This window comes from Setaria italica, chromosome IX (genome assembly GCF_000263155.2).
Source record: "Setaria italica strain Yugu1 chromosome IX, Setaria_italica_v2.0, whole genome shotgun sequence".
In the NCBI taxonomy this organism is placed as follows: Eukaryota; Viridiplantae; Streptophyta; class Magnoliopsida; order Poales; family Poaceae; genus Setaria; species Setaria italica.
The window spans coordinates 48907966-48932591 of record NC_028458.1 but is presented as its reverse complement, the minus strand read 5'-3'; the positions used below and the strand labels follow the sequence as shown (position 1 = coordinate 48932591).

General features: G+C 44.9%; 4 protein-coding genes and 1 non-coding gene across 8 annotated transcripts; 1 reads left to right on the top strand and 4 right to left on the bottom strand.

Moving 5' to 3' along the window:
• The first annotated feature begins 439 nt into the window (after positions 1-439).
• LOC101753250 (pentatricopeptide repeat-containing protein At4g13650) lies at positions 440-4756 on the top strand. 4 transcript variants are annotated; one of them, XM_004984836.2, is made up of 4 exons: positions 440-1554; positions 1648-3750; positions 3889-4103; positions 4304-4756. In XM_004984836.2, exons 1-2 carry the CDS (start codon positions 732-734, stop codon positions 3492-3494), a joined length of 2670 nt encoding a protein of 889 aa, XP_004984893.1. In that variant the 5' UTR covers positions 440-731; the 3' UTR covers positions 3495-3750; positions 3889-4103; positions 4304-4756. The 4 variants fall into 4 exon arrangements, with proteins under 4 accessions (XP_004984893.1, XP_004984891.1, XP_012704217.1 ...); XM_004984834.2 differs by having other exon boundaries at positions 440-3495; positions 3647-3750; XM_012848763.2 differs by having other exon boundaries at positions 440-3495; positions 3644-3750.
• Positions 4757-6011: 1255 nt separating this feature from the next.
• TRNAL-AAG lies at positions 6012-6092 on the bottom strand. The gene has a single exon. It is a non-coding gene; the product is annotated as a tRNA-Leu (tRNA).
• Positions 6093-6452: 360 nt separating this feature from the next.
• Positions 6453-9151, bottom strand: LOC101754474. Its single transcript, XM_004984837.3, has 4 exons — positions 8665-9151; positions 7574-7643; positions 7354-7448; positions 6453-6813 (listed from the first exon to the last, which is right to left on the bottom strand). Exons 1-3 carry the CDS (start codon positions 9055-9057, stop codon positions 7390-7392), a joined length of 522 nt encoding a protein of 173 aa, XP_004984894.1. The 5' UTR covers positions 9058-9151; the 3' UTR covers positions 6453-6813; positions 7354-7389.
• Positions 9152-9403: 252 nt separating this feature from the next.
• On the bottom strand, positions 9404-15777 carry LOC101754872 (protein SCAR2). Its single transcript, XM_012843059.2, has 9 exons — positions 15273-15777; positions 14439-14599; positions 14181-14304; positions 13966-14095; positions 13617-13684; positions 10496-13517; positions 10333-10416; positions 10118-10225; positions 9404-10024 (listed from the first exon to the last, which is right to left on the bottom strand). The coding sequence occupies exons 1-9, from the start codon at positions 15425-15427 to the stop codon at positions 9983-9985; spliced, it is 3894 nt and encodes a 1297-aa protein (XP_012698513.1). The 5' UTR covers positions 15428-15777; the 3' UTR covers positions 9404-9982.
• A 2039-nt stretch (positions 15778-17816) lies between these two features.
• LOC101755277 (U2 small nuclear ribonucleoprotein B'') lies at positions 17817-23113 on the bottom strand. Its single transcript, XM_004984839.3, has 5 exons — positions 22918-23113; positions 22123-22295; positions 21418-21511; positions 20210-20286; positions 17817-18270 (listed from the first exon to the last, which is right to left on the bottom strand). Exons 1-5 carry the CDS (start codon positions 22988-22990, stop codon positions 17989-17991), a joined length of 699 nt encoding a protein of 232 aa, XP_004984896.1. The 5' UTR covers positions 22991-23113; the 3' UTR covers positions 17817-17988.
• Positions 23114-24626: the final 1513 nt, after the last annotated feature.

The following is a 24626-nucleotide window of genomic DNA, read 5'->3' as shown; positions in this document are numbered from 1 at the left end:
GTTTAGTTGCCAATTTGGGAGTGGCAAAATTGGCATTTTGCCATAAATGCGACACTGTAGCGTTTCGTTTGTATTTGTGAATTATTGTCCAAATATTGACTAATTAGGCTCAGAAGATTCGTCTCTCAAAGTACAACAAAACTGTGCAATTAGTTTTTAATTTCATCTACATTTAGTACTTCATGCATGTACCACAAGTTTGATGTGATGGAGAATCTTCTTTTTGCATAGTGCTAAAGTTGGGAGTTGGGGGTGACAACAAAACTGTGCAATTAGTTTTTAATTTCATCTACATTTAGTACTCCATGCATGTACCGCAAGTTTGATGTGATGGAGAATCTTCTTTTTATATAGTGCTAAAGTTGGAAGTTGGGGTGAAATAAACAAGGGCTCAGTCCATTCTCCATCCATCCAAGGATGATATGTTCCATTCACCCTCGAGTCCATCCAACCAAACACTGCCTTAGGAACCAGGTCCAGGCGTAGGCGGAGCTTACTTTCCCTTCTTCCTTGTTGCCCGCCCGCCGCGCCGCACGGATGGATGCTAGGCAGACAAGCAGCTAGCCGCCGCCTCCGCCGGCCCGGGGCACGCCGCTGGCGTCGCCTCCGCCGCCCACCGTCTCGGACCTCGCCGCATCGTCTATTCCCGCACTCGCGCGCAACTCCGCGACCCTCACGAGCAAACAGCGGATGATGACCTCTATAGTGCCGCAGGCAAGGTGTTCGACGGAATGACGCGCCGGGAAGCGGCGGCCTCACTGCACCGATCGCTCGCCAGGTTCGTCGCGCATGACGATACGGAGAGAACCCTCTCGCTCGTCGCGGCGAAGGCTCGGCAGCACGGAGCCCTGGTCTCTGCGGACCTCGCGAGCGCCCTGCGGGCGTGCAGGCTGCGCGGCTATCGCTGGCCGCGCGTGCTGGAGATCCACGCGACGTCAGTCGTCCGTGGGCTTGGGGCTGACCGTCTCATAGGCAACCTGCTGATCGATCTGTACGCGAAGAATGGGCTCCTGCGGTGGTCAAGGCGGGTGTTTGACGATCTTTCTGCCAGGGACCATGTCTCGTGGGTTGCCATGCTGTCTGGTTATGCACAGAATGGTCTGGGAATAGAAGCTCTCGGGTTGTTTCGCCAGATGCATCGATCGGCAGTTGTTCCCACTCCGTATGTTCTGTCTAGTGTGCTCAGTGCCTGCACTAAAGCAGGGCTTTCTGCGCAAGGTCGGCTGATCCATGCCCAAGTTTACAAGCAAGGATTCTGTTCGGAGACATTTGTGGGGAATGCGCTTATTGCTTTCTACTTAAGATATGGATCCTTTAAGCTAGCAGAGAGGTTATTTTCTGACATGCTGTTCTGTGACAGAGTAACGTTCAATACTTTGATCTCAGGACATGCTCAGTGTGAACATGGTGAGCGTGCTTTGGAAATTTTTTATGAGATGCAGTTGTCAGGGTTGAGGCCTGATTGTGTTACCGTTGCTAGTCTCCTTGCAGCCTGTGCCTCTATGGGGGATCTTCACAACGGGAAGTTGCTCCATGCATATTTACTGAAAGCAGGTATGTCTTTGGATTACATAACAGAAGGCTCACTCCTCGATCTCTATGTAAAATGTGGTGACATTGAAACAACCCATGAGATCTTCAATTCAGGTGATAGGACGAACGTGGTACTATGGAATTTAATGCTTGTGGCGTATGGGCAGATCAATGATTTAGCAAAATCCTTTGAAATCTTTTGTCAGATGCAAACTGCAGGTATACGCCCCAACCAGTTCACCTACCCATGCATTTTAAGGACTTGCACTTGCAGTGGTCACATTGAACTTGGAGAGCAGATTCATTCATTAAGCATAAAAACTGGCTTTGAATCTGACATGTATGTAAGTGGTGTACTCATAGATATGTATTCCAAATATGGGTGGCTTGATAAAGCTCGCAGAATTCTTGAAATGCTTGGAAAAAAAGATGTGGTTTCATGGACTTCCATGATTGCTGGATATGTGCAGCATGGCTTTTGTGAAGAGGCTCTTGCAACATTCAAAGAAATGCAGGACTGTGGAATTTGGCCGGATAACATAGGACTAGCTAGTGCCGCAAGTGCTTGTGCTGGACTCAAAGGAATGCGCCAGGGCTTGCAGATTCATGCTCGGGTTTACGTGTCTGGTTATTCAGCTGATATTTCAATTTGGAACACGTTGGTAAACCTGTATGCAAGATGTGGAAGAAGCGAAGAAGCTTTCTCTTTGTTTCGAGCAATTGAACATAAGGATGAGATTACATGGAATGGATTGGTCTCCGGTTTTGGACAAAGCGGTCTATATGAACAAGCTCTTAAGGTATTCAAGCAGATGGGTCAATCAGGTGCCAAGTACAATGTGTTCACATTTGTTTCCTCTATAAGTGCTTCTGCTAACCTTGCAGATATAAAACAAGGGAAACAAGTACATTGTAGAGCTATTAAGACAGGACACACCTCTGAAACTGAAGTTTCAAATGCTTTGATTTCACTCTATGGAAAGTGTGGCAGTATTGAAGATGCCAAGATGGAGTTTTCTAATATGTCTGAGAGGAATGAGGTGTCATGGAATACTATCATCACAAGTTGTTCACAGCACGGACGTGGATTAGAAGCTTTGGATTTATTTGATCAGATGAAACAAGAAGGTCTAAAACCAAATGATGTTACCTTCATAGGCGTGTTAGCTGCTTGCAGTCATGTGGGTTTGGTTGAGGAAGGCCTTAGTCACTTCAAATCCATGTCTAATGAGTATGGAGTTACTCCAATACCTGACCATTATGCTTGTGTCATGGATATTCTTGGACGAGCTGGTCAACTTGACCGTGCAAGGAAATTTGTTGAGGAAATGCCAATAGCCGCTGATGCAATGGTTTGGAGAACCCTTCTCAGTGCTTGTAAAGTACACAAGAACATAGAAATTGGGGAGCTTGCAGCCAAACATCTCCTGGAGTTAGAGCCTCATGATTCGGCATCGTATGTCCTCCTTTCGAATGCATATGCTGTTACTGGAAAGTGGTCCAATAGGGATCAGGTCAGAAAGATGATGAAAGATAGAGGAGTAAAAAAAGAACCAGGTAGTAGCTGGATTGAAGTAAAGAGTGCAGTTCATGCATTCTATGCAGGTGATCGGTTGCACCCCTTGGCTGATCAGATATACAGTTTTTTGGCTGATCTAAATGGTAGGATAGCCAAAATAGGGTACAAGCAAGATAATTACCATCTCTTCCATGAAAAAGAGCAAGAACGGAAAGATCCTACTTCCTTTGTCCACAGTGAGAAGTTAGCTGTGGCTTTTGGGTTAATGAGTTTGCCTCCTTGTATGCCCCTTCGGGTGATTAAGAATCTTCGTGTCTGCAATGACTGCCACAATTGGATGAAATTTACCTCTGATGTCACAGGAAGAGAAATTGTATTAAGGGATGTGTACAGATTTCACCATTTTACCAATGGCAGTTGTTCATGTGGAGACTTCTGGTGAAGTATGTGCTGTATTCATTGCCAATGTTTCCATTTGTGTTTTAAAAAAAGTTTCCATTAGCACTCATTGTGATGTCACGTTAAGTATTTTATGTGGGACCTACAAAAGTTTATTTTGCTTTTACATGTGCATCGGACATTGGAACTCAGCAGATAATGGCAGCAAGACCAGACAGTACGATGTTTTTTTTCTTGAACAACGTAGGAGAACTGAGTGTCATCTCATTAAGAAAGGAAGTCATACAAAATGTACAAAGGTAACGTAAGACGATGTTAAGAGCTTTGGATCAGGTTTTCATGCCTATAACATGCTAGTGGTTTTCCATCCTTGTGGTAATCAATTTGGTCTAAGGCACTTTGTCTCAATCTATATAATTATATTTTGGTTGTTTCAGGTGAAGACATTTGTTGCCCTACCAGCAACCTTGCTTCATTGGAAGATATGGTGATGAAGTATTTGCCGGTATGCAGGTATCAGCAGACCTATAAAACCTACCAAGTGGTGGGAAATTGGATACAAAACCTTGTTCTCGGGACCTGAATCTCCAAGATGAACCTAGGAAAGAATTTCCCCTACTCCCAACCTTGTTCCCGGGATCCAACAACTGAGGTTTGACTACACTCCATATTGATATCAGTATTTTAATCCCATAGAATGCCTACGTTGGTAAATGCGTGGTGTACCTACAAACCTTACAAAACTCAGCTGAAAATTGGGTACGGCGAGCTAAGGAAAATGTTGTTGTCTGAATGTGGTAGTAGGGTGTATATATTGCTAAAATGACATGTGCTTCCCTTATTGCCTTCCAGGGAGTGCTCTTCTGCTACAAACATTACGGCTGTTGGGGAGAAAATGGTAGCCAAGCAAGTGGCCAACAAGTGGAATGACAACTGGGCATGGGAATCAGAGAACCGGACGGCCTCAAGCGGGGAGGGCTGGAGTTCTCCCGACCCCAGCGCATCCCGGAGTCGTCGGAATGCCGTCGTTGCCGGCACGCACGATGGCGGTTGCCGGCCGCGGAGAAGAGCGCAGAGGTGATTTTGTCCGAGTTCCCGGTGTGTGGCAACAAATTTCGGTCGTGTTACGGATGCGATAATTTACTGTATCTCTACGATATTGAACCGGAAAGGAGATTAATTGTTTGCACGACGACACAAAAGAGGATTTAAACACGGGAATCGATCTCAACTTGTAACTTAACCACTATACTTAATAATCTCCAAAAGATGGAGATTGAAGTCCCTAGCTTCGATTAATTTGTATCCCTAGCTTAGCTTTGATTAATTTGTAGTACTCTGTGGAACAGAAGAGTATAAATTAAGATCGAGACGATGGTCCGGCCACACCGGCGGCGGCGCGGGCGGCGTTCTCGGCATGGAGCATACGGAGCGCACGCTCATGGCGGTGTCCCGCGCGTCCCTGAATTCGATGACGCCCATCCTGCCGCCGATGTCGCGGTCCTTGCTGGCCATGTACTCGAGCATGAACCGCTTCGGCATCTCTCGCTGAGGCTGTAGGCGCCGTCGTCCTGCCTCGCCACGAACGCCGGCGGCACCACCTCGTCGAGCGGCGTCTGCTTTGCATCAGGGCCTCTAATTAATTTGCACGCGTCACCGTTTGTCTCGGACTCGGATACGGGATACCCATAGTGCAAGACTTGGATCGGTCGCTACGCTGATCAGTCCGTATGCAAGTAGGCAGACGAACCACATGCCTGGGCCTATTTTGATTTCTTGAGCAAGGGACGATCTCAAACTCTCTTGAGCGAGAGCGCTAATCTCCTCCATCGGCAGTGCCAACCGTCCATGATTCGCCTTCCCAACGTTGATACGATCTTATTCCAGAATGATATAGGGGGTGTTTGGATACCCCATACTAAAGTTTAGCACCTGTCACATCGGATGTTTGGATGCTAATTAGGAGTATTAAATATAGGCTAATTACAAAATTAAGTGCACAAATGGAGTCTAATTCGCGAGACGAATCTATTAAGTCTAATTAGTTCATGATTTGACAATGGGGTGCTATAGTAACCATTTGCTAATGATTGATTAATTAGGCTTAATAGATTCGTCTTGCGAGTTAGCATAGGTTTTTGCAATTAATTTTATAATTAGCTCATGTTTAGTCCTTCTAATTAGCATCCGAATATCTGATGTGACACTGCTAAAGTTTAGCACCTAGTATCCAAACACCCTCATAATTGCAAGGTGCAGGCCTTCCCGACGAGCCAACAACTCAGCTTCTTCTGCATCTCATGAGTTATAAAACGGATCTGCCAGGATGATAACTGAACTTTTACCAATCAAGTCACGCGCAATGACGCGGATTGCCGCCCTTCCTGTCAAAATAAATTATTGCCTTTCCAAGCAAAAAAAATTAACCTTCGGTGCAACTGAAGATGTCCAAATTCCATCCCAAAACAATACGCATATGATAGGTTTGAGAAAATAAACTTCGACCAAAAAAAAGAATAAAATGTTGAAACGTCAGTTAAAAAATCAAATCAAAGAAGTGTGTTGAGAGTGGGATTTGAACCCACGCCCTTTCGGACCAGAACCTTAATCTGGCGCCTTAGACCAACTCGGCCATCTCAACCTTTTGTTAGTTGGCATGGTGGTTTACCTTATAAACTATAAACTAATATCACATGGTGCTTTTTAAAACCCAGCATCACATTTATACGACGGATGGCTGCAAATCTGGGTGTTATGGATTAATTAGTAGATCAAATGATTTCCAAGGCTTGCAGGGCATATTATCATTTGATCAATAAGCTTCAGACTACCACTATGAAGAACTAAGAACATGCCATGAGATCATCTACACCTGTACCATTGTAGAGCATAAGACACTTGAGGATCAACAGAGGCCTGACATATGCCAATGTTTAGCCACAATTCAATTCGAAATCCCCAAATATTTGAATGCTCATTCATAGAACAAGACAAATATCCATGATGAAAATGCATGTACTAGTGGCACGGCATGCAATAGAATCCTGCCCATACCTTGTATACTCAGTGTAAACCCATTTCGATAATTGTAATTTTCTGATGGCAAGCAGATTTACACAAACCAAAAAAGGCCGGAACAAAGAAACCCCATAAACCATAACAATACAGTGTAACTCACAGAATGAAAAGGGAAAAGGAAAAGAAAGAAACTGACATCAATATCTAGCGAGCATGCTAAGTAACAGGGACACAACCAGATTCCTCGACAGAACTGCATATCTGAAGCTTCAAGTGGTAGTTTGTGTTGCTTCGCTGGTTTTGTAGTCATGCCAAAAGTGCAGGCACAGGTGCAGGTGGAGATACTGCAAAGTAAAAGGATCTTCTCAACCAAATACCAAATGGTAGAAACAAAACAAGCAACACATAATGCTGATTTAAAAGGCACTATAAAGCATTGAAACCAGAATCAAATTTGATATACGGCCTTTGCCTTTCTGGGTTATAACAGAAGGAAAATGTTCAAGTTTCACCAGAACGAAGGAAAAGAAAAGTTATGCTTTCCAGGTCTTTGTAATGTTGTTAGTTTTGCTCAGATAGGACAACTCTGGTCATAAATAAGAACAATGTTGCAGAACCCCTAAACCCTGATCATTGTAACAAGGAAATTAGCTGCCAGCAAAAAAAAGGGACCTCAAATGCATGGGACATGCAAAAGGTCTATAACAAGCTATCATATCTTCTTGATCATTCTGTCTAATGAAAATGCTTACCAGGCAAAAGTATAGCATACCAATGAACTAACGAATATGTTTTCAATTAAGTAACTTGATTATGATGCTTAGTATTCAGGAAAAAGAGGAAGCTCTGGATCACATGGGCACATAGAAAGACATGAAACTTACCCATCCATTAATGGATTAACAATTCTCAAGATTTCCTTATTTGTATGATTCTTTAGCATCACCTGAATCTGAGTCCGAGTCACTAGCATTGTAACCTGCAAAACAAGAACCTGTCAGGCAAAAGAGTAGAAGACCACACACATCTATACAGTTGCTGGCACGATGAAGACACCAAAGAGCCCTGGAAACGTTAAAATGAAGGTGGAATATGGCTGCAAACCTGGGCGTTTATTGCTAACTTTCCAGACTGTAGATCGATACCTTGATGCTTTCTCCATCCAAACCCTTGCCTATATGATGAAGATGTTGGTCAGTCAAACATTCTAACACTACAACAGAAAGATCACAGAATCCATTATAAGAAATAGGAACCTTGGAAAAAAAAAAGGTTCAAGGATTGGCATTTTCCTCATTAGTTTTCATTTTTTGAACAGCTCATTTTTTCCACCCCTTGGATTCTGAACCTATTCTGTGCTATTGTAAAACCTATTCCCAATTCCAGTGCACAATAAAAGTTTGGTGGACTCATACAGTCAATCCAGTCTTGTGAGATTTAAACTTCAGTCTTTATATGAGCACCTCTTTGTGCGCCTTATTCAATCCTCTTATCAAACGGTTCATGGGCAATGAAAGGTGGTCTTTCACATCTCTCCTCTGTTCTAAGAATACTCTTTACGCCTTTTAAGTTCTAGAATGTAAATGTCAAGCACCGAATATATGATAACAAGAAAGTGGTATCATTCAAAAAGGAATTACCAGCCTGTAAGCAAGATTAGCACAATTGAAAAGCCAATTTATACTTTTATCAACAAATGGGATGAATCTGCTGTCTAAATTCTTCATGTCCCCAAATCCCCAAACTAAGCAGGGAATTTTAAGATTTACAGATCACAGCTTATGATCTTCCTTTCTATTCTTTTCAGCTAATAACCATGTCACAGGTCAAATATGCAATGAAAAGGTCATAATTGCTTGCAGATCTACCGGCAAGTATACCATTGAACACACAAGGTCGATTAAACCTATGTCCCCACTGGCAAGCATTGCAACAGAAAAACCCACCTAAATTCATGCCAGGTCACTAAAGAAACCTTGGAAAGATCGATCGCATAAGAATTATGGTGCAGAATATATTAAAGATAGCATAGCTGGCAGAAGCTATGTAGTCCTAACCATCTAATGAAAATATACTGATCCAAAGTGAAACCATTCAACAATCACGAACTGATATGCCCGAAGGTCAATGATCCAGAACCAAGACCTTTAAATAAAGCGACTCCTTTCAATTCGGAATCCGAAGAAACTTCTCACCTTGTGCTCGTTCTTGTTGACGCCGTATCCACTGCGGTACATCTGGCCGACGAGCACCTGCATGGTGATGTCGCCGGCGCGCGCCTCCTTGAGCGCGTCCTGGAACCACCGCCTCGTGCAGTCCGACACCACCTCCGCGAGCGGCACTCGCTCGTCCTCCTGGAGCCCGCACGCCGCCGCCAAATCCCGCACCTCGGCCCGCCCGGAGCTGGCCGCCGCCGCAGCGGCGGCCGCGGCGGCGGAGTTCCTGGGCGTATCCAGTGGGTTGGGCGGCGTCTTCGCTGCCTTCCCGGCGGTGGAGGCGGCGAAAGAGGGGGAGCGGAGGCTGCGGGCGTAGGAGCGGACCGCAGCGGCGGCGACTGCAGCGGCGGCGGCCGGGAGGCGCTTGCCCATGCAAAGGTGGGGGTTTCTTGGGCGGGGAGCGGAGACGGATTTGAGAGGAATGCGTGGGCTTTTGTGCGAAATGAGGTGTCCTCCGTTGCCAAAGGTGGAAAAGTTGGTGGCGTGGAAGGGAAGAGCTGGAATATAGTGGTAGATTTTATATTTTATTTCTCCTCTTTATTTTCCTTTCTTTGCCTTTTGGATTTCTAGGATGGGAATGGCGGCCTAGGGAAGGAATCTGTGTGGTAAAAGCATGAGAAATTTTTTAAAAGTACCAAAAACTAAAATATATAGTTTCTAAATAGTTTCAAAAACTAAAATATATAGCTTGGTGGCATTTTACCCACAGAAATCAGTATTGGTTTTAGTAAACAATGCTTGAAGATTGCATCTTCATGCACAATCCAAATTTTCTGCACCGGCTGCACCTCATGCTGCAGCACCGGCTACAACTCACCTCATAATCCCAGATAGCCATTGCCAGATGATCCGTACAAACTACACTGAAGTTGCTTGCTCTGCTGCTTCACATTTTTATAGGGCAACCCAACACTCATGCTTCTTTCTGTACACTCATCAAGATACAAAAATAAAAATTTCACACTAGCCCCTAGGAATATACAGCCCTCACCGAGCATCAAACTTCAGGAAGCTAGCGCATCAAAAGATACTAATAAACATATGACGCGCTTCAAAACGCAACGGGCACTACTAGTACATAGGCACACTGCTCTTAGCGTAGCTTGATTCATTTCCTGGCATCACTGCCATGAGCTTTGCCCTTTGCTTGGTCCAAACCAAATGTTTTGCATGAAAGCTTGACTCTCCATTCCATCGTTTGTTCCATACAAGAACAGGTGTAGGAATGCTTGGATCAGCACAGGCGCACAGCACTCGTGAAAAATATACCAGGAGCCAAATTGCTCAGAGGAAGCAGCTACTCACTCCAGCTGTCCTCGTCATCGTCATCAGCAACAGCCTGGTTTTACAAGAACGAATCGCCATTTAGTCATTGTCGATGCAGCTATGATCGACTGAAATTGTAGAAAGATGTGGAGCGTCTTATAATAACCTGGCGAATGGCGTGGGCTCTCTCGATGATGGCCACCACTTGTAAGTTCGTTCTTGGACCACCCATCACACTTGGTCTCTTTGCAAGAACAGGCTTCAGGTTGAAAGACTGAAACAAGTACCATCGTTTGAGGCACATTAAGCATGATAAGATCATATTCCCTTTAAGCACTATAATGGTTATCATTGGACATAAATGTAGCCTTCAACTCTTACCTTGTTCTTTATCTCCTCCAGTATTGTGTTCTTCTCATCTGAAAGCTTACTTGAAGGTTGAACCAAAGTTGGAGCCTTTCTTAGCTAAAAAGAATTAGAAGGAAAATATTTGATCAGGCGAATACGTTAAAATGACTTAAAGCAAATTATGAAGTAACCTTACCATGCTTCTGTCATGAGAAGTAACTGGAAGTAGAGGATATCTAGGTGGTTTTGGCACTGGATGAGTTGGAGATTTTGCCAGTTCCTCTTCTAATGCAGAGGAAAACTCCATTGCCTTGTCATCAGAATTGCCATGTTCACCTTTTTCCTGCTGTGCTGTCAGGCCAGGACTCAGCATATCTTCCTGTTTAGGAGCACCATTCGATTTATTTTCTTCTGAATCTGCAGCTTTGTTGCAACCTGCAGATGAGAAATCCATATCCTTATAATCAACAACTATTTCATGCTTCTCGTTTGTCTTTTGTGCTGACAAACCAGCAGCGTACAAGCCACCGAAACCATAAACTCCATTGCTTAGTTGGTGTTTTCCTTCTTGTTCTGGTATAAATTTTATATTCCCAAAATCTGACCACGCCTCTTCTGGAATAACTATAAGCTCATTTGACTGCGAAATGTGCAGATTTTCACTTTTTACTGAAGCGAATTCTGCCACGCATTCGACTTCTGACGAGGAAAGCGGATTAGAAACCTCAACATCATGCTTTTTATCTCCCTCTCCACAATGATTTTCTTGAGAATCCCTATTAAGGAATTGATTTGCCTCATGATCATCAGGAACCGTTGCCTGCACCATTTCATTCTGCAAACTGGAGCCTATATGCAGACTATTTTCCTGAAGAATTTCTGCATTTTCATTTATTTTATCCAGTGAAGAGTTGCCTTCGCTTTCTTGGTGTTTTACTGGAGGTTTTGGCCTTGGTGGTCGCCCAATCTTTGCAGATAAAGGTGATGACCCCATCTGAAGCTTGTTTGTTCGCCACTGCATTGGTGGAAGAGGGGGAAGCGGCGGTGCATCTTCAGATGAACCATTTCCTTGTGCACTTCCATAAGTTGGTTGAGCAGGAAGGACATTCAATGACTGCTGCATTGGACCATTGAGCATCCAAACAAAGCTTGAAATGATCGACGGTGGAACATCTCTGGAGTCAGGAGCTAGTGGATCTCCAAAAACTTCAGTACTGCTGTTGCACGAATTAGGTGGTTCTTGATGCACAACTGGATGCAATTCATGCTTTTCCTTGGTGTTTACCGTTAGTTCTGGAGTTACAGCCACCGTGGATGAGCTGCACAGCGGCACTTGACCGTTTTGGACAACAATTTCGGAGCTGCTGAGAACTGCACCTTGTCCAAAAGTAGGTTCTAGATGTAAATAGTACTGTTTATCATCTGGCATGGCATCTTCACTGTCGATTACTGACTCGGTTACTACCTTAGATAGATCAGTATCCATGAATGTTTCTGACAGTGTCATATGCTCCACTTCAGGGGTGTAGCTGTCGGTGATCTTACATGCCCCTGTGTCATCTTCATCTGCGAGAGTGAGTGGAGTTATCAGGCAAGGATCATCAGATTGCTTGGATGAAACCGGTGAGGAGTTCATGCCATCTGAAACTGCTTGCTCTTCTATGTACTCAGCAGTTTCATCATCCAATGCATATGCATCAGATTTGTTGCTTTCCTCAATATCTTCTTTCAAGTCTTCACCCGTATCAGATGCATTTTCTGAAACAACCTCAGTATCAGTGTCCTCGGTCACTTCCCTGTCAGGATGTTCCTCAAACTTCTCTTGATCATGTTCCAACATATGGTTGAGCACTCCAGTAGATGAATGCTCATCAGGTGCAGTACTTGCACATCCTTCTTCCTCTTGGGAACTGGGTGATGTGACAATGTTGGAATCCTGAAATAAATTTCTATCATCAGGGACCGAATCATGTGGACTGTCAGTTGGTGGAATATCATGCTCCGACTCATGGTTCAATTCTTCCTGCTGGCACTTTCTTGAGCCCACATCATCATGAGGTGAATCTGAAGGAATTTTGTGCACAGCACTCTCCTTAATTTCAACAGGCGGATCATACATTTCCAGGTACTTGACATTGCATCCCTCGCCATTTGCTTCGAAGTCATATAAGTCACTATCTTGAGTGCCATCATACTTCAGCTCAAGCAGTTGCTTCGCCATGCTTCGGAGGGAATCACAGAAAGGGTCATGCTTCTTGGAGAGTTTCCTTGGCAGAATGCCAACTTTTGAAGCAATCAGCTCCATACCACCGACATACTTGGACCTCTTGCTTGCTATTTTCTTGAACGAAATGGTTGCGAGGCTGGAATTCTCCTTGGCTTCCTTGCTCTTCTTAGTAATATCTTGCATGCCATTTGATGAAGCATTGGTGGCACTGCCATTGCCACCCGTTTCTTCAGTAGCTTGCTCTCTTTCGCCGGATTCTGAAGCATGGAAATCTTCGGTGAGCAATTCCTCCAAGGAACTACTCCTCTCATGATCCCAAGAAGCTGGTTTTTCTTGCTCAAACAGTTCCTCCAACGAACTAGTCCTCTCATGTTCACCAACAACTGGTTTGATCTGTGGTGTGGAGACAATAGCTTCTTCTTCATGCTGGTTACTCATATCTCTGTTTGTTGAGGCAACATCTGACAAGTCTTTCTTCTCAAAGCTGCTAGACCGCGGTGCTGTAGCATTTTGAGCATCTGAGCATGCATTGTCTGGATCCATCCGAGCAAAGGCATGGTGGTCTCGATGGTCTCTTTGCTCTGAGTCTGTCTCTGCTTCAGAATCCATCGTGGTCAGTGCGTCCACGTAGATATCAACTTCAGAGTTGTATCCCTTGCTGCTTCCTGCTGACCGAGCATCTGAAGAACGTGCTTCTTCAGAAATCGATCTGTTCTTGCGAACAGTGACCTTGACTTTGTCCATGTTGACGGACGTGTCTACCATAATGTCTCTCTCTTCCGTGTTTGAGTCAGGCGAATCAATCATAGAGATACGCACTTCTGATTGATCAAGTGCAGGGGGTTTCTCCTCTGATGAAGCCTTTTCATACAGATTCTGCATATGCGGTCTGAAGCTTTGAAATACAGATCCATTTAACTGTCGGTACTTCAGTCGTCTGCGATTTATAGGAACTTCATCCATAGCTTCACCAGACAAATCAGCCTCCAATCTACGGAGATATACGAGTAACGTTGTTTTAGAAAAAAAAAAATGTAGCAGAACAAGAACATACTACTGATACACTTCAAAAGTTTAAGAGGAATGGTACTTGGAGGCGGTGTCAGCTGCATTTGGGGGTCGGAAAATCTCGCCATTCTGAAGGTTAGGCCTGATCTCCTGCAAGAGTGGAACAAAATAATTTGAATGTTCCCATCACTGAAGTTCAGTCAAACAGAGCCTTTCTCCTTTGGTGAAGCTGATTGCATTAAATTTACAGTGGAAAATGTATAACAATTATAGAAGAAGAAGAAATATTCAGTTTGTTGTTCCCAGCTTACAATGGATCTATCAAAATTCCTAAAGGAGAGCTACAGTGCACACTTCTACTAAACTGCATATGAACTTGTGATGACAACACTTTTAAAGTGTTTATTTGTCGCAAAAGAAGTGTTTATTACCATGGCTTTTAGAGGTCTTCTTTCACTTTGAATCCCTTCCTGCAGTGCGGTAGAACATGCGGAATCCATCTTGAAGAACGATGGGTCAGTGTATCTCTTCAGGCACGCACCCTCGCCACCGATATCATACCTGTGAGTTTAACAATACTGCAACGTTATGCATAGTCCAAGTTTTCATTAGCCACATCTTGCTAGAGATAGCTCATCACACATACTTGTCAAGCATGAAAAGTTTGGGAGGCCCGTGGCACCGCTTGATGGACGCCATGATGAAGCGAGGCATGTCGCCTCTTGTCACAACCCCATGCTCCACCCTCGGATTCAAATGCCAATCAACACCTGCAAAAGAGAGCAAAGTACCAAACAACGGTTTTTTAAAAATGGGTGAACAATAAAAGGACACATTTTCTGAAAATTGAGAAGCAGTGAAGGATGAGCTCCAAAAGAGAAGCTTATAATTATACTGAACCCACCCCTGTTAGAAACAACATATAGGTAGTCTCTCTGGCAGGATTCTTTCTCAAGCAGTGGCAGCTCCGCCTCCAGCTGCTGCACTCGGAGCATGAGCCCGTGCCCTCGCGCAGACGTGCTCATCACCTCATCATACAGACCATGGAACACCTGTGCAGCAAATCTGCAGGCATGCAATGGGGGGCGATCAGTGGAATCATTGTCACCACATGTGCCTGAAATTTTGGTTTCGGCAAATGCCAAATGCAGCTTCCGGCATTCATACTGGTCAAACTTTGGTTGTACTGGTTAGATTTTTGTATTTTTCCTTGCGGACCTTGCCTCACTCTTCAGGTGCCAGAAATCATCAGAGCTTTCTTTCATAGATGACCACTCTTTTTTTTTCTTTTTAATTGAAAAAAGGACATCTGTATAATGGCAACGACGTGGTTGAGCGCAATTATGAAATAAAGCGATAACAGAACAATGGTCTGTGTTGTTGAGCCAGGACAAGGTCATCAACAAGCTTAATACCTGAAAGTCAGACGCCTAACACATCAATCACCTACCTTTTGTCAAAAAGGAAAAAAAGGATTCTAAAACCTACCATTTTTCTCGTAACAAAGGCATTAGGTGATCTACTACGATCAGAATCCAAACAAATGCGATTGACCCAGGACTCGTGACGCAACAGTTCCTAATGCATGCCACCACCAAGAACCCGCTACTCGTCCAGGAAAAAGAAGATGATCGAATCGAATGCAAACTTAACCGAAGCCCAACCAAACAATCAAGACGAGGCAATAGCAATCATGGAGAGCATAGAGAACGTGGAAGGGTGCGTGCGGTGCACGTACTCGGCGAGGTCGCCGAGCTGGCGGAGGACGCCGACGAGGCCGGCCATGGCGACGCCATCGAGGACGGCCTCGGGGTCGTGCTGGTCGGCCGTGCGGTAGAGGTCGCGGCCGCCGAGCGCGAACTCGTTCCCGACCGTGTGCCGCGACAGGGGCATTGCCTGCAATCCTCGAGACGCCTCTCCTCCTCCTTCCCGCCGCCCGCTGCCGTGGCAGCTTTTCTTCTCCGGCCACCAATTCCGGCGGCGCGGGCAGGAGCGCTGCACGGCCCTGCAAAGACCCCTGCCTTTACACTTCTGTCCTCGCCAATTGAAGTCTCGACAGATTGACGTGGTGGTTGGCGCCTTGGTGGTGGTGGTGTTGCCGCGAGCTCGCGGCGGCAGGACGGCCTGCCTTTTGTTTCTTCCTCCTCCCGCCCGCTCGCTGTCTCGTACTTGCGGGGGGGCGTCAACACACGAGGCAGGCAAGCAGAGAGAGAGGAGAGGGGGGAGGGGAAGAGGCTTTGGCAATAGTCGTGCTGTCTCTCGAATTTGTTTGTGCTCGCTTCGTCCTTCCTTGGCTGGGGTGGTCCGTGGTCGCGTCGAGTGGGACCCACGAGGAGAATGCCCCCACCGAACGCCGGGGCCCACATTCCTACGGCGGAGTGCATGTGAACTCGTTAACGAAGCCTGTGATCGCGCGCCCATTTACTGCCGCGCCCGTGCGTACGTGCGTCGGGTAATGGACTTGATTCGAATCGCAAGGTAAATTCTCATGAATGGTCCTATGAACCGCTGCAAAGTGAACTGACCGGGCTGTTCTCTTTTCAACTATCATGAATGATTCAAGTGAAACGGAACAGGATTGTGTAACCGTAGCAAAATGGCAGGTGTCATCATCGCTCCATCATATTTGCAGCAGCGGCAACATCGTGCTCTTTTTTATATCTTCCCCCACCTTCTTCCATACGCCTTTCCAATGTCACGGACGAGGATACGGCCAAGAAGCTGCTTACGTTTATCTCCTCTTTCTTTTTTCCGGCGGAAATTGCTTACGTTGCGCTTGTCTCTTAGTAGACACACCTCACTATTTTATCAAGGAACATACCCATCCTCCAGAGGGGGTCTAACAAGCGAGCAGTTATAACTACCCATCCCGATCTTTCCATGCACATCTTCGCCATGACATCATACTGTGCGGCATTTACTCTCTTTTTTTCTTTGGAGGGCGCGGCATTTACTCTTTTTTTTTCTTTGGAGGGCGCGGCATTTACTCTTTTTTTATTTGGAGCATTTACCTGAAACTCCTACATGGTATGACTGTGAAAACTCTTTTACTACCGTGCTAACTGTTGACGTGAAGAATAGAACATAAGTAACTCCAAATTACCCAACCCGTCTCTGGTCAAGAAGCAAATCGCCAAAACCTCCGAGGCACGAGATACCACCCTACAGTCACATACTCACATGATTTCACCCCTCCATACCATGACAACAGGATCACTATTCAACACAAGGCTACAAGATCTCCCGCCTGATTTGCCACAACGATACGGCGCTCACAGGACCATCGACAGAGCCCCCCTACGAAAACCCAACCCAACCCCACGGTCCACCTATTCCGACCAGATCAGACCGCACAGGTAGCATAGCTCAGGCCTTGTTTAGTTAGGGAATTTGGGAGGTGCCAAATTACTGTTACAGCACTGTAGCACACTGTAGCGTTTCGTTTGTATTTGTGAATTATTGTCCAAATATTGACTAATTAGGCTCAAAAGATTCGTCTCGCAAAGTACAACAAAACTGTGCAATTAGTTTTTAATTTCATCTACATTTAGTACTCCATGCATGTACCGCAAGTTTGATGTGATGGGGAATCTTCTTTTTGCATAGTGTCAAAGTTGGGAGTTGGGAGTAACTAAACATGGCCTCACACGGGCGAGCACTGACGAGCACCAACAGAGACGCACACCCATCCCGAAAAGCAACGGACCAAGTACTCCGACTCCGACTCTACAAGCACGACGCAGCTACAGAAAGGCCTCCTCATCAGCCTACTCCCTTGGCCGACCGCCCGCGCAACGAACGAACACGCCATGCCGATGCATGGCTTCGCATAGATCGGACACGCACGCACGCGCGCACGTACGTTCATGGACTTCAAAGCTACTCATACGCACAACACCTAACGGGGCTAGCTAAATGAGGGCCACGAAGGCAACAGCAACCCCCATAATGGCCAAATAGTAGGCGTAGAAGGCCGCACGCCTCCCATTAGAAAAAAGGGCGCCACGAAACCTACCACCCCACTACTGAAATACTTGTTCAACAATCATGCCCGCAACTACTTGGGGGCGACACCTCCGATTCTGGCAAATATACTATGGCACGTACAGCTCGTTCACCTTGACCAGGGAGCATAGGGGCATCATTTTCTCTTCGCCGTTAAGCGAGGGGTACGCCCATGACCCGGCCAACTTCTTCTACCACTGCAGGCAGCAGATGATGAAGGCGCCGCCTATATAGGCAGCACGATACCAGACACGACAAGGGCAAAAGGCAGGGTGAATGAACGTAAAGATCGATGGCCAAACCTGACTTAAAAGTGGCAAGGGTTTAACTTCTAGATTAAGCGAGTTGTTTCCAAAAATACACGGTCGGAAAGCTGGTACTGCAGCTTGATTTCGAAAGGCGGGAGCGCGGAAAAGATCTTACGAGTACAGGGGGGTTTTGAACGGTTCTCATTTTTTGGCGTAGGATATAGCCATGGGGTTCTCTGGGGTGATCTTGAAGCCCTGGAGGGCCAGCATCGCGACATTGGACTGGCTGTCGTCCTCGAACTCCACGAAAGCGATGCCTGGCTTGGCCTCGATCATCCGGACCTCCCGGAAGCCAGGGTACTGCTGGAACAGGATCTGGAGCATCATGCTTGTGGTCTGGTCCGGCAAGTTCTGGATGAAGAGGATGTTGTTAGGAGGGAGCTGCTCTTGTGAAACCTTGCCCAGGCGAGAGGCTTGGTAACCCTGCAAGCAAGTTGTCAAAGCAGCTCAATCAACCATTACTAGGCACAAGAAGAAACTAGCATTGAGGTAAAGATTATATAAACTCTAGAATAAGCATTGACATCACCATCAACATTTCATTAGTTGAAATTTCATGCGGGAGAGATGGTAATCTAAAGCTACTGAGTACACTAGGGCCTGTTTGAATATATACATTGATACATTAAACATAAGAATGACAAATCACTCAGGAAGATTATTGGACCAATACAAGGATATGATATCTCACTAACTAATCTCCCATAAAATCCACATCATGTAAGATGAAGGGTCATTAGCATGAGCTTGATAGTTCATTCTTGTGGGCTAGATGGGAGAAATCCTTGAATTGGGACACTGGTGAGCTAACATACCCAACAGAATTAAATATGGGAACGAAAAAGCCTTCTTAGACTAGAGTCCCACCCTAAGAATATGAAGCTGCTTGATTGTCAGCCACAGGCTGCCACAGCACAGCCCTCCGCACCACAGCACAGTTCGCCACAGCACAGTCAACAACATTTGCAGCTGCTAGGTGTGGCGCCTGGGAACCCCGCCACAGGCTGTGGCGTGGCAGCCTGTGGCTGGGAAGCAAGCAGGCCCTATGTATCAAACACTTCGGTTTTAAGAGCAGGTGATAGTTTATTTTCCACCGTCCATTGCTCGAATTGACCACGTAGAGTAGACCAATCAAACTCAAAGAAAAAATTGGAATGTGGACTTATAATTCATAAACTTACAATGATGCCTTTGAATCTTTCAAAGATACCACTGTTTCTAGTACCATTGGTATTGGCATTGTCACTGGCTCACTCCTGAAGCTAAATTGACCTTGAATGTGCTCCTTCCTACTCCAATCTTTTTCACCCTAGAAATCCTATCTAACATCCCCACTATCATGATGTTTGAAAACTTTATTTACAGTTCTGAGCCTATCAGGTATGCCTGCTTATTTAAACTAAAACCTAATCATGGAAAATCAGTAGCAAGTGTGTCCTCACGAGCACTTCCAGGTGGCAGAAGTTAGGACTACAAAGATTCTGGAAGTATAAAGTACTGCTAACCTGTTAAAAAGGGATATTGCTCCATTTTGTTTTCTTTTTCAAAAGAACAAATATCAAAGCCAGCAGGACAAAAAGTTCTACTGCAAACAGAATGGCAACCACAGCAGTAATAAATAATAAATAAGTATCTTAGCTGTCAAGTACAACCAAGTGCAAAGCAGGTAAATTGCTTGTTGGGTCAGTTCGGCTCAAACACTACAGAGTGTCTGAGTTTTATGTATTGTCAAAGAACCTTTCTGGATTCTAGAATATAAGTATTGTAGACAAGGAAGCGACAACAAACAATCCTCAAGGTCAAATTCAAAGAAAGTTGACATATGACCATTACAGTGACCAGCTCCATGACTAAGAAATACTTGAACATAGTCAGATGCTGCATCTAAGTTTTAGAGTTGCACTTAGTCACTAAAAGCAATTCATAAAGTCTAGTAAATCCATTCAGGTATGTTGAAAAGCCATTATTATCGCTGTCAGAAATAGTAGTCCTAGCCCAAGTCACTAGCAGATACTCCCTCCGTCCCAAGGTACATAGCTTTTAATATGCATCTAGATATATACCAGTCTAGATACATAGTAGAAGTTATGTATCTAGAAAAGCCAAAACGAATAATAATTTGGGACGGAGGGAGTATTTAAAAAGAACAGTGAGCAATAGCGGACTTATGAAAAATTTGTATGCAGCCTTTATATTCAAAAGCACACCAAATACATGAGATAAGCATAGGCTGGTAGCCTGGTAGGATAGGCAAAATTCTGTATTGCAGTCACACAACTCTTGTACAAGCACTGAGACAGCCTGATCAAATAACAAATTAGCAGATAAAGGAATAGGGCTTGTAAAGCAGGAGCAAGCTTACAGTTCCATTGCTTTGGGCAGCAGAAGCATTAGGACCAGATTGTTGTGCCTCTTCTGCTCGTCGTTTTTTCTCAGCAGCTAAAAAGGAAACAAGAGACAAGAGGGAAAAAAATAGTGAGTGCACATTTTCCAAAACTCCAAAATGCAAAAAAAAAAATAGAAGAGAATAAAATTTAGTCCTGCACCCGTAACTCAAAAGTAGAGCCACGCCAAACGGATGAAACAAGTTTGATATTTGAAGGATAATAACAGAAGTAGGATGCAATAGGACTGCTTCATTTTGCCCAACTAGTAGCTAGTTGTCCGACCACGTGCCTATGGGATAAGAAGTTAAGAACAAGCTCCAATATACGAAACAACAGAGGTCATCCTTGAGTATTAAGGTCCCTATTCCCTAAAGCTCAATACGGTATTGAAGGCTATTTGGCATAAACTCCTATGACTTACATAGTTGCAATGACGAGATGGGACCTAAGTTAATTGCTTTTGCAAGTTAGGGACTAAAATGGAGGGCTCTCAAGTTTAGACAGTGAAACAGATAAATGTGTAACTTCAAGGACATTCGGCTTAGTTTACTCTCGCTCTCTCAAATAAAGAAAAAAGGTCAAATTTATGTGTAGGCCACGCAGACGCACTAATAGTGCGATGGTAGAGCGCCCAGGTGTGGCGCTCCCCGCCGAGGTTCAAGCCCTTGCGCTGCATGTCGTGCGCCCACCTCCCTGGACTGTAACAGCGCAGATGAGTCCACAGCCGCCGATGAAGCAAGCATGCGTGAGGTTCCTGCCTGCTTTCCACGGTTTGGTGGGCCCCTATCTTAAGACAAAGTCAAGGGGACATCTCTCCCCTGATCAAGTTTTTTTTATGCGCAGGCCACAGATACAAAATCGATTAAAGAACATCGTATACTCTCCTGACTTCTCGAGACAATACAAAGCATCTTAGCAGCTAGCAATCTCATACAAGGGAAGTATATGTAAAAAATTTAAACCCCCTGGCCACTATATGTTTAAAATGAACATAATCTAACGTTGAAGATAAACATAGTGACAGATTGAACTAGTGTAGAATTCATTCCTGTGATGAGCTAATTGCTAATGTATGCACTAGGATTGCTGATCACGTATAACATCTCACTTCTGAAAAACATCAGGACTTGCCACATAGACCATAATCAAGCACATGAAAGCTGAAGCATGCAATTAGAATTACCTTTCTCCTCCTGCTTCTTTCTTTTCTCCTTAGGAGCATAAGTACCATCTTCTTTTGCAATACAGTCAGATTTTGTTTTTGCGTATTGGACTCGCTGCACGGGGGAAGGAAAAATTAAAAGTTAGTTCTGAAACAATATACATGACAGGACACCACTATTAGGCCTCCATGCCTGATTTCTTCTTAAAATGGTGTAACTACTGGGTAAGAGAGAGATTCATTTCGCCTATAAAGTAAATAAGTAACAGGACTACAGGAGTAATAGACAAGGATTTGTCCTTTAGTTGTTTAGCATTTAGATAATACATTGTATGAAGCGAGTATATTTCATATAGAATCAAAACAAAGAGGTGTGCTGGCCTAATAATAAGAAAAATGCATGCCTATCCACATCACTCCATGAAACTCAACATTCACTAAGAGTATTGAGATATGCTAGCCTTTTCGCTTCAACAATGGACATTTATGATGTGCCACATGTCTCGAGAACATATGGGTGCTGGGACCACACGTCGATCAGACAAAAGCTGTGCAATAATCCCTGAGCAAATTGCAAAACTTAAAACATGTTTAGGCCTATAGCATGTACTAAAATACAAACCAAATGACCAGGAACAATATATCTATTTATGCATCTCATGACATGAAAAAAATGACACGATAAAAGGAGCGGAAAAAATATCAACTAAAATGAACGTGCAATACCATTTTTTTGCCGTAGAAATCAAAGTCTTGCAATCCTCGGAAAGCATTGGTAGCAGCTGTAATTTCACTAAACACAACCCATGCTTGCCCCCTCAGTTTTTGAGTTTTCAAGGCCACCACATCCAGTATCCTTCCATACTGTGAGCACAGGGCATAAAGTGACCTCTTCAACTCTGCAGCGAATATAATCATACATTGCAGTACGGAACGGTCAAAATGATGCACGAACATGCATAAATTTAACAAAATAAAACTATGGCCATGCGAACTATAACTGCATAGGATCAGTCTTTAACAAAAAAAAACAACATTAAGATGTGGCATTCCTGAACACAATTAGGAGGTCTTGGACTCTCTGCAAATATATTACTCAGCCACACATACAATTCCCAGTACAATCAACACTACAACCCGACCTTTGAGTAGGGTCACTGTGCCATGATGATGTGTTGCGAAAGGTGGCAATACTTTATCAAATTTCTCAGAGTCTGAATCAAATCGCACCAGAATACGCCACTTATATTTCTATGTCACACAGCAGGGGAGTATATTTCCGTAATGGTTAAAAGGGACTTCGCCCAGTGAGCTCTAGCTAAAGCACGAAAAGAGCTCAAAACCTAGCAAATTTCATACTCTGCTACAGCCAAAATTCCAAAGCATTCAAAGCTCGTTCATCTAGAGGACACACGAGGGCGCCAACCGAACCTTCAGCGGCGCGACGACGAGCAAATACCCAGATCGGGAACCTAGGGTTTTAGGAGGAATTCGGCGCGTGGAGGCGGAGGAGAGCGGTACCTTCTTTCTTGACCTTCTCGTTAAGGTTGTTGAGGTAGATGGTCTGGTTCGGGGGGATGTCGCCGGACAACATCTCCTCCTCCTCCTCCGCTGCTGCCGCCGCCGCGCCGCCCAAGACGAAGACGGGGGAGGGCAGAGACGAGCGCGGGTGGTTTCGGTTTCGGGCCGGGAAATTCTGGAACGGGGACGAGAGCGTGTTTTCCCTGTCTGGATCGGTTTTCTTCTGATGATGAGTTCTCTCGCTCGGGCCCCGGATCAAAAGTCGGTGTACGGCGAATAAATGGGCCGTCGCGGTGTACGCCGAATAAATGGGCCTACGCTCCGTGGTGTAATAATACTGGGCCAAATAGTGGCCTTGTCCAACCCGATTGCAGATGAGGTTGCTGAAAGCCTGAAACACGTGCATGAGTGCATCAATGGTGTTCGGCACTTGTGTCAGTTGTGCGAGAAACAATTGCGTTTGAATCAGTCCCTTGCTGTATGAAGTTTTGGCTTTGTTCCAACTACTTTCGCCCTTCCAGCCTCAATTTTCTTAGTGTTTTGCCGGCCTCATTCTCGTTCGTTCCTATGCTTTAGCAAAGTCAAAGAACCGAAGAAAATCCCACGTGTAAAACCGAGCAAAACGTGTCCTCCAGTCCTCCTTAGAAGTTTGAAGCACTCCATCTTCGTTTCAATGACGCAAGTTCTTCGCTCACAAAACCATCAGCACGAGTCCAACTTTTTACTGCATCAAAAGGCTGCTAGAGTGCTAGTCTTTAGAGTTTAGAGTCTGCGTGTATGTGTAGGCTGCCTGGCTTACCAGGCGTTTGCCCCCAAACAAAGCAGTTGTTAGTTGTTTTTATCCGGCTACCCCTGGGTGATTCAGCGATCTCGATCCTCGAACAAGAATGCCACAGCAGATAAATTACTTTGAACGGGGGCTACTGAATCAGAATTCGTGGCTGGCTACACTTGCAATCGCAGGGCATCTGTGCATGCATCTAGCAGCCCAAGTGGAGTTCAAGTGTTCCCGGAGGCTGTCCATTGCCAAATCCATCCATGCATCCTGATTCCCTGGATTGTTTGGATTTGTTTTATCTCCAGGTCGGAATAAGCACGCCACGTAAGCCCTGCCTGATCCCTGAACAACGGCGGTCAGAGAGCAGCTGTGGCTGTTTATCGTTTCTGAGATCCTCACCTGGACTGGATCCCATGCATCGCGTGGTTTGGAGCTTGCCGCCCAATGCAATGCAAGTTGCTCTGCGTAATTCCCTAAAAAAAATGGGCGGCTGCTCTGCTTTAATCTTCGTAGCTATAGCTGTCGGAGCCGTTAGCTTGGAGAGCCCAAAAATGTGCTGATCGCCCTGACAGCGCCACTTCCGCTTACCGGAAAAGGACGGCGTAAGCGTCGCGTTCTGCATGCAGCTGTAGCCTCTGCAGGCAAGTGGGTCTAGTGGCTCTGTAATTTTAAGCTGGGATAAGGCCGCGCGGCAGTGGTTTTGAGTGTTACTTGCTGTGTTTGAGTGGTGGAATTACACGAGACTACTCACTCCATCCTAAATTACTATTTATTTTAACTTTTTAAATTTATAATTTTTGCGATACATCTAGTTATATGTATGTCTAGATATATAGCGAAAATCAAGCTAAAATAAATAATAATTTGGAACGGAGAGAGCACAATATTTGTTAGCATTCATCATCAAATCAGTCATCAGCAAAATCTAATA